The 15,837-nt window shown below is 38.0% G+C and overlaps 1 protein-coding gene across 2 annotated transcripts in view; it reads left to right on the forward strand.

The window, feature by feature from the left end:
• LOC127416284 (calcipressin-2-like) overlaps positions 1–15,837 on the forward strand; it is an 88,665-nt gene that overhangs the window by 41,998 nt on the left and 30,830 nt on the right. Inside the window, exon 1 of one of the 2 annotated variants that reach the window (XM_051655544.1) lies at positions 12,863–13,134. The exons of the other annotated variant lie outside the window; for it this stretch is intronic. Within the exon in view, the coding sequence (XP_051511504.1) occupies positions 13,048–13,134 (87 nt within the window). The 5' untranslated portion in view covers positions 12,863–13,047. Of the gene's footprint in view, positions 1–12,862; positions 13,135–15,837 lie in introns of those variants that run through there. 2 annotated transcript variants of the gene reach the window in all.

The following is a 15,837-nucleotide window of genomic DNA, read 5'->3' on the forward strand; positions in this document are numbered from 1 at the left end:
ATGGAACTTTATAAAGTTGGAAAAGGATATAAAAAGATATCCAAAGCCTTGAAAATGCCAGTCAGTACTGTTCAATCACTTATTAAGAAGTGGAAAATTCGGGGATCTCTTGACACCAAGCCAAGGTCAGGTAGACCAAGAAAGATTTCAGCCACAACTGCCAGAAGAATTGTTCGGGATGCAAAGAAAAACCCACAGGTAACCTCAGGAGAAATACAGGCCGTTCTGGAAAAAGTCAGTTTGGTTGTTTCAAGGAGCACAATACGATGATACTTGAACAAAAATTAGCTGCATGGTCGAGTTGCCAGAAAGAAGCCCTTACTGCGCCAGTGCCACAAAAAAGCCCAGTTACAATATGACCGACAACACTTTGACACGCCTCACAGCTTCTGGCACACTGTAATTTGGAGTGACGAGACCAAAATAGAGCTTTATGGTCACAACCATAAGCGCTATGTTTGGAGAGGGGTCAACAAGGCCTATAGTGAAAAGAATACCATCCCCACTGTGAAGCATGTTGGTGGCTCACTGATGTTTTGGGGGTGTTGGTGTTCTAAAGGCACGGGGAATCTTGTGAAAATTGATGGCAAGATGAATGCAGCATGTTATCAGAAAATACTGGCAGACAATTTGCACTCTTCTGCACATTTAAAGTAGTTAAAAATATCGAACTTTAATTTACTGTAATGTAATATTTGTTCATTATATTCATACTCGAATGTGCAATACTGATATGCATGTTTGTGAATGATTTATAAATGAAAGTTATTATAAAGTGTTTCCCAACATTTCCACATTTCTTATTTCCTTATTTTCTTATTTAATATCATAGTTTATGTGGTTGATGCAACATGAGTCATCAATATTTTTGGACCGTCTTCTCGGATGAGAAAGACTGTAATAATTAAATGTGTATTTCTGCTAAAAGTGGATTTTGTCAATATTTGAGTACACTAACATATAGGTAACCTCAAAACTAACAGAAATGGACTAAAAGTCACAAAACTCATTTTTAATTTCATGTTTTTTTTAAAGCTTAGCAGCTACATTATGTCTACTGCTAACTGAAATAAGTCCGGAACAGCTAGAATAATTGACGGTAATTCTTGTGTGCATTTCGGAAGGCTGCTTTAAACCAAACTGAGGCCTGCAAGGCAATGACGCTCTTTGACTGGGAGGGACACAGTGACTGTCTCATGCTTGAATGGTGTTGTATGGCTCTGCTGCCATGTTCAGCGTTCACACTGCAGAGCGCAGATCCGAGCCACAGTGACTCGTGCGCAAGCAGCAAGCGTCACCGCACCACGTTAGCCCTTTAGTGTCACTGCTCGGCCGCCAAGTGGCTAATGCAGTTCCAGTGCCTGGCAGATAGCTTCAGAGAGAGAGAGAGAGAGAGAGACCTCGCATCTGTGAGTGCATGCATGCAGGAGTGTGTTTGTGAATGGGAAAGTGTATCGGAAACAGATTGTGTGTTGTGTGTGTGTTTGTGTGTGTCTGTTGTGCAGCTGTTTGTGTTTTGCTTGGAGATAGGGTTTGTTTGTGTAAACAGGCCTTTTCCTGGCATTATCAGGAGTGTTTATGTGAGTGTGTATGTGTGTGTGTGTGTGTGTGCCAATGTACATGCAGAGCGATATGTAACAGAATTCTGCAACCCGTTCTCATTAATAGAATCACATTACAGCTACATTTTTGCAAAGTGACTTTTATGTGTCTTGTTGTACGTATCACTTCAGTTTTCTGGTGAAATGGACACTAGAGGCCCTACACCAACAATGACTTTTATTCCCTTTCATACATATCACGAGGAAAAGGGCAGATTATCGGTTCATAAACAATTATACAAGATCAATTTTAACATTTGCATTACTTAACCAACTACACACAGTATACAAACTTGTTAGAGAGCAAGGCACACTCACTAAATGGAGACGGAATGCATAAAAAAACTGAACTGGAGCCTGCCTTCAAGAAATAGAATGAAGTGACAAACAAACTGGCGAGATATTTTTTCTTTTATAAATTTACATGCCGTTCCGCCCCAATTTAACCCCTGGTTATAAGTATTATGGCATTTTTATGAGTTGATTTAATTCTTAGGGTAATAGGTAATAAATTCTCATGCTTGAGAATTTGTGTTAATGAATTGATTAAATTGACATATTTACATAAACGGATGGCATACAGTGTATTTTTTATATGGTTTGGAAAAAATACATGATCTCATAAAGGTAAAAAAATGCCCCTGAAATTCAAATCCAGGGGGCAAAAATTGGCCCTTATTGTAAAAGTTAATTTCTGACACTGCTGAGCCATGAGCCATCAGAGCAGGGAGAGCAGCAAATCAAACCCCCTTGGGGTAACAGAACAGATGCTGCATTTATGTGGATTTTTGAGCTTCAAAACTTTGGTGACCATTCACTTGCATTGAGAGGACCTACAGAGCAAAATATTCTTCTAAAAATCTTTGTGTTCTGCAGAAGTAAGAAAGTCAGGGGTATAGATTCTTGGGGGGACGACATGTAAATGCTTCATGCTGCAACCCCCAATGTTCAAGCCAAAGTCATACACATCTGGGATGGCATAAGGGTGAGTAAATGATGAGAGAATTTTCATTTTTGGGTGAACTATCTAAAAAGAACTTTCTGATAGGTGTCTGAATTGTGGTAGATGTCATGAATTAGCTGAGCGTCAACTGATTTCGAGCTTGACTGTCGTGGACTGCCTGAACTGAACGCGATTCTCAATTTAAATTAATCTTTTTATGCTGGCATCTATTTTAGACAAAGCTTTCAGATTAGTTCTCCTGTTCCAGAGCACATATCTCTCTGAAAAGCTGAGCTTTTTAAAAAAAAATGTAGAAACTCTACAGGTTTTCTTAAGTTGAACACATCTGTTGGATTTTCTGACTCCTTGCAATAGTGTGTCTGCCCTCAACTTGATTTTATCTCTATATACAGTAATCTCAGCCATAAATTGTTCTTTGGGTCAACCCAAATCCAATATGAAATGCACTCAATCCCATTGAAATTGGCCCAAATCTCTTTGAAATTGGCCCCAATCCCATGGAAAGCGGTCTGTCGGAGATGACATGTTTTGAGATGACAGTGCATGTAGCATTCTCCTCCTCTGCCGGTACACTGATGTCACCAAGGTAACAAGATGGCTCTGCTGCCCTTGACGGGCCAAACAAGGTGGCAGTTTGAACTTCAACGTGTTTTAAGCAAATATTAAGGTCATGAGCATGAGAATATAACTAGCAGAGATGATTAGTGAGGTTAAACAATGCATTGGTCACAGTGGGATTGGGCAGAGTTTAGAGCTCTTGACTACAAGTCTAAGGTCATGACTCTAACCTCAATGTCCCCTGTTAGCTCTGAGGATTTGGGTTTGTTTGTTTTTACCAGGTTAACTTAATCCCATAGGTAAGTCTAAAGATAAAAAATAAAAAAAACCTGTTAGCTAAGATTTTTGCAGAAGGTATTTGCAGCCTCTGATACACCGTATAGCCTTATACAGTGTATAGCCGATTTCTATGAGTGAAATTGTTAACACACAGGTGCTTTATGAGGCAAATTGGCACATTCAGCGCAACAATTTACATAATGGTTGTACGAATAATTTACACTGAAATTTGTTCTGCTCATGTTTCATGAATGTGTCCACGAACTCTTTTTTAGAAATAGGCTACATTTAACTTTTTTTCTCTTACATTTTAATTTTTGCCCACATTTTTGATAGACATTAGAGAGAGGACAAGTGATGGACAGGATTAAAAAGTGATGGAAGCCAGATTCAAACTCACATTGCCCGTATTAGCACCACAGCTCAATGTGCCAAAGCATGTGTCCCACCGCTATGCCATGGCTCTGAATAAAGAGGTCCTTTAGTTCTTGATTCACTCTTACAAAGCAGTGTTCAACAGTGATTTAAGATTAAAGATCTTGTAGAGTGCTCATCAAAAATATATTCATTCTGCTTTTAAACTGTGCAGAATGTGAGAGAATGTGACATTGTCTACTTGAATAAAATTATGTGTCTATATACTGTATTCCATGAATATTGTGTGCGAGCTTGAGTGAAAGGCTTTCTCCCTCCCGCTTTCTCACTTTCTATTGTGTCTGACGTCAATACTAGCCTTTCATCAGCAGTGCCATTAATCAGCTCGCTGCAGTCTGCTACTCTCTTCCTTTCCTCTCTCCCTCTCTCATTCTCATTGTGTGTTTGTCTCCATGTTTCACTGCCCTCTTTCATTCTGCAAACTCTTGTCTATTTCTTTTTCGCTTTTAATCCTCTTTCTCCTTACATGTTTTGAATTGAATTCTAGCACCCTGATTACTGCATACTCCACACATTATATGCTGTACACTGCCTACTATTTTAAGTTGTACAATATGGTATGCAAAACAATATGTATTATGCAAAGATAAACAGTAGTAAGCTACACTGTTGCATTTAACCATGTTGCGTTGTTTAATTCAGCAAGTATCATCTCTGAAAGAAATATGGTTATTTTACATTTATAATGCAATTTTATGTCTTTGAGCAGTCTGATCAAGTAATGATAAGAAAGAGATGTTATAAATTGTGGTTGATATAACTCCCAGTTCATTCATCACAAATGGTCAAGCGCATTGCTGGATACAGTATTTAATTTGCTCGTTGTACATTGCACATTTTGGCAAACTCAGTACATCATCCAGGGAATTCCATGCATACAGAAAACTCAAATACCTCACACAGTAAAGGATCCCCACAGTCATGGAAAACTAAATGTCAGGGAAATATAAAATTGTGATTTCCAAGCCTGGAAAAGCCATAGAAATTAAGAACATTTTAAAGGAATATTTTACCCATAAATTAAAATTCTGTCTATATTTTCTCACCCTGATGACAAATCATAAATAAAGTGATTAAATAAAATATGGCGGCTACACCAGTGACATCCTAATCCTAATTGATTGCCTCTTTCTTTCACCTCAACATCCCCTCGGAAGGTCACTGTAAATTGGATGATAATTCCAGACTGCCGCTTACATGCACACTTAATCTCCTTTCTTCATCTATTACTGCAGATCGCTGGTGGTTCATTTACCCTACTTTACTTGTTTAAACATGCAGGAGTCTGCTGTGAAGTATATTCGGGTGGTTTCAGTTGAGCTAATCATATCCTTTCCGTGTCTGTGCTCTGTAGATTCAGGATTGCTATCTGCCTCATCAGATTAAACATGTCCAGATATGAAATAAAGGCTGTCTGGCCACCTGATTATGCTTAAGGCAGATCTGAAGTGTGAATGTGTGTGTGCAGGCATGTTTATGTGTAGACTTTAACACTGTCAGTAGAGTAAAAGAATTTAGCGTAACTGCACTTATTTTCCTGCCTCTCATTTAACTGGCCTCAGTTGCGTTAGCAGAAAAGAAAAGTAATTTCAGAGGTGGAGGAAGTTATTAGATTTGTATTTTTTTTTTTTTTTTCTTTAACCCTTAAACGCATACCTCGGGTCTTTAGTGACCCAGGACCTCATTCCACCTCCTGTACCTCATCCATTTTTTGGAGTTGTGCCCACACCTCTGTAGGTTTCCTCAATCTTTCTCTTATAAATAGTCTAACACACACACACACACACACACACACACACACACACACACACACACACACACACACACATATATTTATATATATATATTTAAATATTTATTTATTTATTTTTTTATTTTTTTATAATGGCTTACGTACCAAAAGTGTATAGGGTCATTAGAGACCCTAGGTATGCAATAGTGTTGTTGTTGTTTTTTTGTTTTGTTTTTGCACTTCCATAAATTCTATTTTTATGATTATTTCATATCTACAGTGTATATGTTTACTATAATAGGACATCTATTTCTTTGTTTATTACAAAAGAAATTAGTATTATATTTATAGAAATAAATATATCACATTAATTTTCTGTGCAACAAAGGTGCATTATCAGTATTCCATATACATCTACACATACATACTATATATGCTACTCGTTACTCAAGGTTTCGCTGTTGTTTCAGTAATTGACTTGATTCAAATTTGACAGTGCTATTTGATGAAGAAACAACATGGAAGTAAACTTAGGCAAATGTAACACATGAACAGTATGATGCAACCAGCCTGATCTCATGAAATTTACATGAACATTACAACATTTTTGCAATTAAAAATTTACATGCTGTATAACACGTTTGGCTGCAGGTTTCCAGTAAAAGGTCCAGCCGGGGGCGCTAAAAGCTAATAAAATGGTGTTGTATTCAGACGAGGTTTTAAGGTGAATTTTAGATGGATGTTTTTTAAAACATACCTCCCTAATGTAAAACATTTGCCTGAACCTTACCAGTAGTGTTTTAAAATATAAATGAGATGTTTAAAAAAGACATCCTTACCAAATCAATGCCTAAACCTAACCATTAAGCACTGTTCACATTGTTAGTGATTTTGTCGCTGGATGCGACAGGAGACCATTAATTTTCAATGAGAGCTGGCCACTTCCGGTGACTCGAGCGACCGGATGTCAACAGGATGTGGGCGTGTCAAGAGACACGACAAAGTTGAGAAAAGTTCAACTTTATGCAAATGCAGAGCAGTATCGTGCAGCGACAGCCAATGAGAAAAGACAGTGAAACTCACGTCATCTCTCTCCTGTGAGATAATGGAGACAAGTGCAGTAAAGACGGAGTTGTTGTTGTCATTGATTTCACTGTTCTATATCATGTTTCTGTAAGCACTTACATGGATGTAATAAAACAATTATGCATGAAAAACCATGTCAGAAATTGTTGGCATTCTGAGTGAGTTTGATTGATACATTGAAAGATCGATCGTTTTGTTGATATAATGCATCGAGTTTTGCTGCAGTTTCTAAAAACGTTTCCATCCAGAATGATAATTTTTAGCGGCAAGTAAACTGATTTCTTATCAAATTGGATAATGTACCAGAAATTGTCGACATAGTGATTGAGTTAATTCATACATTAATAGATTGTTTGTCTTGTTCATGATAGGATGCATTGAGCACAGCTGTGGTTTATATAAGAGCTCTCTTCCCTGAAAAATGTTCATTATTTGAGGCAAAACAATATATTTGTTTTACTGGCAGCTCATCTGTGATCAGATGCAGCCAAATAATAACATTAGAGCGACAGCAGTAGGAACACCCACGCAACAAGAAATACAGAGACTAGTGACAAAATCACTGACAATGTGAATGGGGCTTTAGTGTTTTAAAATGCAGAAGCAAAATGAAAAAGGACATTTTCTGAACTAACCACATCATTTCATGCCGCTTCTATGATTCTGTAATATTACATGTCAAATTGAGTTCATGGCTGGACTTGAACCATGGCCCTCTGACTCTAGTACAACACCCTATCAGGTGAGCTACCGCACAAGCTAATCATGTTGGAATAAGTGTATATATGTAAGTGGGTCTGTAATACAAGCATTGAAATGTAACATTTTTCAAAAGATGCGTTAGAGTTATATTGTGTTGATATAAAATAGCAGGGTCTGAGTAATAGAGAGAAAAACAAAAGTATTTATAAAGTCATAATCAGCCATTAAAGTCATGATTTGAGTGAAAGTGAATAAAACACACAGTTGTTGTAGCACGTCTAGTGTTGATTTCTCCTGAAAACTGCAGGGAATTGTACCTGGAGACACGTTTAACAAGTTTTGCAAAAATGTATACACCTGAAGAGTGTGACTAACCCCTGAGACAGCACTCTATCCGTGAGAAACAAAAAGAAAGACAGAGAGTGTGTGTGAGAGACAGAGAGAGAATAAGGGATGACTAAGGCATGACTGCATGTTTATTATGTCATAGTCTGTGTGCACCTTAAAATACAGTATTTCCTGTCTCAGATTCTTCTTTGGTGAGCTAATTCATCAAAATCAAATCAAAGAAGAAATTATGTTCACTCAAATAAGTAAGAAATTACTGTATATTTTTCTTAAAAGGTTAGTTCGCTCAAGAATGAAAATTCTTTCATCATTTACTCACCCTCATTCTGTGTCAAACTCATATGACATTCTTTCTCCTGTGGAACACAAACTAAGATTTTTCGAAGGATTTATGAGGTGTTTTTGTTCATACAATTTAAGTCCAAAACTTTCAAGCTCCAAAAAGGACACACTGTACAGTAAAGAGAGCATGAACGTAGTTAAACTTGTACTCATGTACAATGATATTCTAACAGTAAAAATGACCTTTGATTGTCATATTATATACAGTATTTTAATATATTCATACTCTGAAAAAAAAAAAAAAATCAGGTAACCTTTAAAAATGTCTACAGTGGATAGCATCTACATTCTCTTGTTTTATTCAAATAATAATAATTTTAAAAAAAATCAGAAAAAAATATTTTATCTCCTATATTTATTTTTTCTGCATATTAACAAAAAATATTTTACATTTAGAAAATATAAAACAGTACTGCAAAGTTACACTTTTTACAGTGTAGTTGAACGTAGCCTACATGATCTATTGAGCTGAAAAGCATTATATGTTTGTTGATGACTTATTAAAGTTATTTGGAGTGTTACCAGTTTGTCATGTTGAGAAATGGCACAAATTCTTAGATAGATTCCAAGATGTCATAGAGTCAAAGATTATCCAGTTAAAATAACATCAGCACCTCAAGCATTTGCTTAACACTAACAGTAATAAGTTATAGTAAGTAATCTGACATTCATACAGAAAACTAAAGTCGTAGTAAAGGATTCCCATGGTCATGGAAAACTAAGATATAGAATTTTAAAATTGTGATTTCCTAGCCTGGAAAAGTCATAGAAATTTAGAAAATTTTAAAAGAGGGGGCCTGGGTATCTCAGTGGTAAAATACACTGGCTACCACCCCTGGAGTTCGCCAGCTCGCTAGTTCGAATCCCAGGGCATGCTGAGTGACTCCAGCCAGGTCTCCTAAGCAACCAAATTGGCCCGGTTGCTAGGGAGGGTAGAGTCACATGGGGTAAACTCCTCATGGTCGCAATAATGTGGTTCGTTCTCAGTGGGGCGCATGGTGAGTTGAGCGTGGTTGCCGCAGTGGATGGTGTGAAGCCTCCACAAGTGCTATGTCTACGTGGCAATGCGCTCAACAAGCCACATGATAAGATGCGCTGGTTGACAGTCTCAGACGCGGAGGCAACTGGGATTCGTCCTCCGCCACCCGGACTGGGGCGATTAAAGGCACATTGGGAATTGGGCATTCCAAATTGGGAGAAAAATTTTAAAAGAAAATTTTACCCAAAATTTACAATTCTGTCTATATCTTCTCACCCTGATGATGAATCATTAATAAAGTGATTTAATTAATAAAGGCAACTACATCGATAACATAGATCCTCATTACTTCCCTCTTTTTTTTCACCTCAACATCCCTTCAGAAGGTCATTGTAAGTCAGATGATAATTCCAGACTGCCTCTTCCTTTTTTTTTCTTTTTTTTTGCCAAGTGCAGGATCAAAGTCTAAAGATGGTATGCTGCAGATTCTATAAAGAATTTTCTATGTTTTCTATTAATCTTTTATGTAGGGACAGCAAACTATTTAGCTGATGGAACAGATCACCTGCAACCCCTGACCTAGCTCAGGGACAAAAGAGGAAAAAATCATGGTGGAAACTGACCAGATAGGGACTGAAACAACATATCACATAGACTCAGCATAGCATAGTGGGACCACAGGCAAGCCATAGCTCCATATTTAGAACCATTTCCATGACATTTATGGAGCAAATGGTAGAGAAAGATTAGCTTTTAAAATAGTTCCACCAATGTTGTTTGAAGGATGTCCAGGGTGAATGCTCTGACCACTAGGTATACTATAAATAGTTGTCTTAAAAGAAGCCATAGTGGCACTTCAGGATTTTACATGGCAAATTCAATCAATTTCAACTGAACACAACACTGACCACCCACTTTTTCAGTGGCCTTGGTTCAAAGCAAATCAACGAGCTCAGAGATTAATCAAAACTTTACGATCTTTGATTTCAAGCAAAAAAGTATCTGAAAACAGGAAAAAAGACAAAGGTGTGGGACTGTGTATTTAATGTCTTTATGATGGAACTAACTACCTTTCCCATGCAGCATTTTTAATGATGCAATCGAATCAGAATCGACTGTATGATCTAAAACTATTGACTATATGTGTAAAATTCCATATATTGGAGGTTTATGGAAAAATATCCAAAAATATACAAGTATGCATGCCGTTTTAGAATTAATGCAGAATGACTTGAATTCATCAAGTGCAATGGTTTACGGGAGTGGGCGGTCATTGCTGAGCTCTTTTGCTATTTCTGTTTCCATGGCAACAGCATCTTTTCTGTTTGTTGAATCTCGCTTCAGGAATGTGGGTAGTGCAGTTCTTCAACAGGAATTAGGCAAAGGTGATGTGTGTAATTTTTCTATTACATTTTTACCCCCTATCCCAGCTTAATATGCAGAGACAACTGTACTGTAAGTCATTCTTAGAAAAATATTAACCACTGTGGCTTTGTGGCACTTTCAAAACATTGGTCTGTTTGAGCGGCCTGTCCAGCCCAGTGACTAAGTGATCGGGAAACCTGTTTGAAACAGTAATTATTTTTGCAATTCTGTTTGAAATTATACACTTCAGCTTTAAAAAAATTTGTTGTCAACGTGTGGAACGTGCACGACATGGGTGGGTTAAGCCGTTGTGCACCGTCTCCACTATGCAAGCTAGGTCCGAGTTGGGGTGGCAAGTGGGGTGGCAAAGCTTAGTTTTCTGGCCATGCCCCTGCTCTGACTCATGGCTCCTATGAAGCATATACAGTACAAACTCAGAGCTCACGGCTGGTCTCAAAAATTTATAAAATATCCATAAAATCAATTTCTCTATGGATAAAATTATGCTCTATAACATAAAAATGTGAAATACTTGGGGAACTCTACTGTTGTGCTAAATAGGAAACTCATGAAATGTAGTTTATGCCAATTCATTTAATAATGTGTGTGTGTGTTACTAATGGTGTGTTCCCAATGCTGTCCTTGCCTCCTAATTGAAAATTTCCCATTGCATCTCAGGAAGTACACAGTATTACTCTATTCCAGCCTTGTCATTCTCAAGGACCCTCATGCTGTTTGCACGGTCACTATCAGCTAGCCCAATTGGCGTATATATACCAGGAGTTTCATATCCATCCATTATAGTCAAGCCTGCTTAGATTAGCAGCTTTCATCTGGGCTGTTCTGCACCAGGTGTTGTGTAGTGAGGCCATTTCCCCTCTCAAGGTTGCCTTGGTGCCAGCGTCATTTATGCTGCTCATTTATTGACCCGTTCTGATAAAACTCAAGTGCATCCATCAAGACAGGACAACATAACTTACTCTCACAGTTCTATTCTATCATTGCTCTCGGAGTGCTGTAAAGGTAAACACGATCTTCTGAGGACGCATTGCAGACAATGTGATGACTCAATTGTCTGGTGCCGAGTCTTTTAGCATAGGCCATTTAGGACGATCACTGACCTTTTTGTTTGTCCCTCTAGTACTGAGTGCTCACTGTGTCTCTTTTTGTTTTTCCATTCTGATGCTTTTTTATATTCCTTTATTAGAAAACTGATAGTTTCGATCCTGGATAGTGATCGGTCAGCGTTGTCCAAGACAACTGATGTAGCTGTGCTATTTCCATGTTTCTCGTATCACTCATTTGTTTATTTGATAAGTAGCCTTGCAATAGGCCTATGCAGGATTATATATCTAGTCAGCTGGTCATTTGAACAAAATAAACCCCTTCAGCAGTTATAGTCATTTGTGTCTAAATTTGTGACATTTGTGTTTTGTACCCTAAAGAATATTTTGCTCATACAGTTTGACATACAAAAGTAATAAAGTCAAACTGAAGTGTGACATGCTTCAGAAACATAAACAGCCTCCTAAATTAGATTTTTTATTTATTTATTTTTTTTTTGCATGCTGAATGATGTCCTGTAATTGCATGATATATTAATAATCTATCCATCATGCCTGCATATACAGACCTTATCTCTCCATCTCTATTGCTCTCTCTTTCTCTTGACTGCCTTCTTTTTTAAGACCTCTTTTCCATTCCCTCATTAGTTGTCTATGATGCTTATAAATCTGCAGTGCTGAGTCACTCTCCTGTCCTGCTTTGTAAGCCACCCAACCACACCACAAATCTGTTTTTAGCCCTAACTTAGAGAATAAAGAATTGACTGACAAAAAATAAAATAAAAAAAGACATACAGAAACTATGAACAGTATCTGTATTTCACACTTTGGTTTGTCCCATATAAATAGTGATAGATAGATAGATAGATAGATAGATAGAAAGGCAGGCAGGCAGGCAGACAGACAGACAGATAGATAGATTTAGACACTGGTATGTATTGTCAATACATTTATGTCTACAAGTTAATAATTTTGTCCTTTTTGTTGTCACTCTGCACCCAGACCTGTGCGGTAGGAGTGACGAACACAGCCGTGAGTGTGTGTGTGTGTGTGTGTGAGAGAGAGAGAGAGAGAGAGAGAGAGAGAGAGAGATTGTCACAGGTGCAGAGATCAGAGCAGAATGCCATTCATCTGAGTGGCAAACAAATTAGGGAAAAAGTACAGATGAAGATTATGCACCTTACACATAATAAATACAAAATATTCACAATACACAATGTATACATGTATACTGTACACTAGAAGTGTGTTTGGTACTTTAAACATTAAATTGTTGGTGTGCAAGTGCAAGCGCAAGCGAGCATTCATAAGAGAGGTAGTGATGTCATCGGAGGGAGTAAGAGAGTGGGGGGAGACTCATTCTTTGCTCTCTGCCTGCCCGCCTGCTCTTTCAGAACTGCCGAGAACACACTTACTCACACACACACACACTGCCTCAGAGTTACAGCAAGCTCTTCAGAACAGGAAATCAGCACATCCAAACACAGAGGCTCCTTGTGTGCTTTCAGACTCACTCATCTCACACACACACACACACACACAAACACACTCAGTCAGGAGCCGGTTGTCTCTTAACCCTGAGTGAACCCAGCATGCCTTCCAGAAGCGTGGACTGTAGTATCTCTACCCTCATCGCCTGTGCAGTGGATGTAGATGTGTTCACCAATCAGAAGGTCAAGGTAGGGTAGGAACTTCCACCCTAACTCTCATATTAGTTTGGAGTAATGTATGGTTAAGGGTTTGTATAGCTGATTTAGGGAGACTGTGTTACAGTGTCATTCATCATTCTGATGTACACCTGATTCCCAAGACACTTGGAAATATTTTGATTTTACGTTGTAATCTTTTATTTAAAACATAATTGGATTTCAATTCAAAACTTACTTTTAGGTCTTTCTCGAGAAAGTTTTGATAGTATATATTTGCCCCCAGAACTGTTAAAGCTAGTGAAAGACAAACAAGATCAGGTGTCTCATAAGTGGTAGAAGTGCCATCTGTTTTTCACACACAATATTGATTGTTTTTTTTTGTTTAAAAATTAATTGTAATTATGACCACTTTATTGAAATCTATGATGTGTAAAATGAGTTAAAACAAACACGTTTCTGGTTTGTTGTCGAAGAAGGGAACTTGAGTCTTTCTGATAGGGGCTGTTGGGGTACATGAGACAAAAAAGGGTAGGAAACACTTGTATAAAAGCCTAGCGAGCCTCATTATGGATAACTCAAAATAAAGAAGCAAACAGCTTTTAAGTTTGTACTTTATTGGTTCTTTTTGTCTGGCATGTTTTCTCTCAAACAGGATTTGCACAAAGACAGACAAATGTGAATTTTTACAGTACACCTGCCGTTTCTCCCTTGATCTGAGAAATTGAGACCAAACAGAATGGCTTGCCGTTGCTGTTTAGAATTTGAGTTCTAATATTTTATCTCTTATAATATTATATAATTTATATCTCTTACAAAATATAATTTTTTCTCATGTCTTTCAAGTGATTTTCTCTTGTAAATTCACCTCTTCAACTATTTTCTGTCTAATGATTTTGCCGGTACCTGGTGGTTATTTTGCACACAGTGGTAGATTGTGCCTTTCTGCGAGGTTTGCAGTAAGTCATATTATTATTGTTGTGACAGCTCTTTTTATTGACGCCACACACCATTCATTAAAAAAAAAAAAACATCACTTTATCTTCAATGCATCACTCCCCTGCTGACTGACCACCTCTCCACATCACACACCCTGTCAGACCCCTGAGGTAATCATTCATTGCCCATTTTTTTATTTGGATGGGTGTTTAATGTAAGTCATAATGGTCCATTGCTTCCTTTGCAACTGCACTGGCATCAGTGAAAAAATATTCTTGTTTTTTTACTAGTGACATATAGCTGTCATATAAGCATTATGGCTGTTCGAGAACTACTCTACTTACTTGCTAGTTTAGTACAGTTGTGCTCAAAAGTTTGCATACCCTTGGAGAATTGGTAATATATGTACCATTTTTAAAGAAAACATGAGTGAGCAGGCAAAACACATTTATTTTATTTCTTATGGGATTCATATTCAACTGTAGGTTATAACAGAATGGTACAATCATAAAACAAAACATGGCAACAAAGAACAATAATGAAATGACCCCTGTTCAAAAGTCTGCATACCCTGAGTTCTTAATACTGTGTATTGCCCCCTTTAGCATCAATTACAGTGTGCAGTCTTTTGTAATAGTTGCCTATGAGGCCCCAAATTCTTGCAGGTGGTATAGCTGCCCATTCGTCTTGGCAAAATGCCTCCAGGTCATGCAAAGTCTTTGATCGTCTTGCATGAACCGCACGTTTGAGATCTCCCCAGAGTGGCTCGATGATATTAAGGTCAGGAGACTGTGATGGCCACTCCAGAACCTTCACCTTTTTCTGCTGTAACCACTGGAGGGTCAACTTGTCCTTGTGCTTAGGGTCATTCTCATGCTGGAAAGTCCAAGAGCATCTTCTGCTTTCATGCAGAAGAATGTAAATTGTCTGCCAGTATTTTCTGATAACATGCTGCACTCATCTTGCCATCAATTTTCACAAGATTCCCCGTGCCTTTAGAGCTCACACACCCCCAAAACATCAGTGAGCCACCACCATGCTTCACAGTGGGGATGGTATTCTTTTCACTATAGGCCTTGTTGACCCCTCTCCAGACATAGCGCTTATGGTTGTGACCATAAAGCTCTATTTTGGTCTCGTCACTCCAAATTACATTGTACCAGAAGCTGTGAGGCGTGTCAAGGTGTTGTCGGGCATATTGTAACCGGGCTTTTTTGTGGCATTGGCGCAGTAAAGGCTTCTTTCTGTCAACTCGACCATGCAGCTCATTTTTGTTCAAGTATGGTCGTATTGTGCTCCTTGAAACAACCACACTGTCTTTTTCCAGAGCAGCCTGTATTTCTCTTGAGGTTACCTATGGGTTTTTCTTTGTATCCCGAACAATTCTTCTGGCAGTTGTGGCTGAAATCTTTCTTGGTCTACCTGACCTTGGCTTGGTATCAAGAGATCCCTGAATTTTCCACTTCTTAATAAGTGATTGAACAGTACTGACTGGCATTTTCAAGGCTTTGGATATCTTTTTATATCCTTTTCCAACTTTATAAAGTTCCATTACCTTGTTACGCAGGTCTTTTGACAGTTCTTTTCTGCTCCTTATGGCTCAGTATCTAGCCTGCTCAGTGCATCCACGTGAGAGCTAACAAACTCATTGACTATTTATACACAGACACTAATTACAATTTTAAAAGCCAAAGGTGTGGGAAATTAACCTTTAATTGCCATTTAAACTTGTATGTGTCACCTTGTGTATGTAAACTTTTGATCAGGGCCATTTGGGTGATTTCTGTTATCATTATG

The sequence above is a fragment of the Myxocyprinus asiaticus genome, chromosome 25 (assembly GCF_019703515.2).
Source record: "Myxocyprinus asiaticus isolate MX2 ecotype Aquarium Trade chromosome 25, UBuf_Myxa_2, whole genome shotgun sequence".
In the NCBI taxonomy this organism is placed as follows: Eukaryota; Metazoa; Chordata; class Actinopteri; order Cypriniformes; family Catostomidae; genus Myxocyprinus; species Myxocyprinus asiaticus.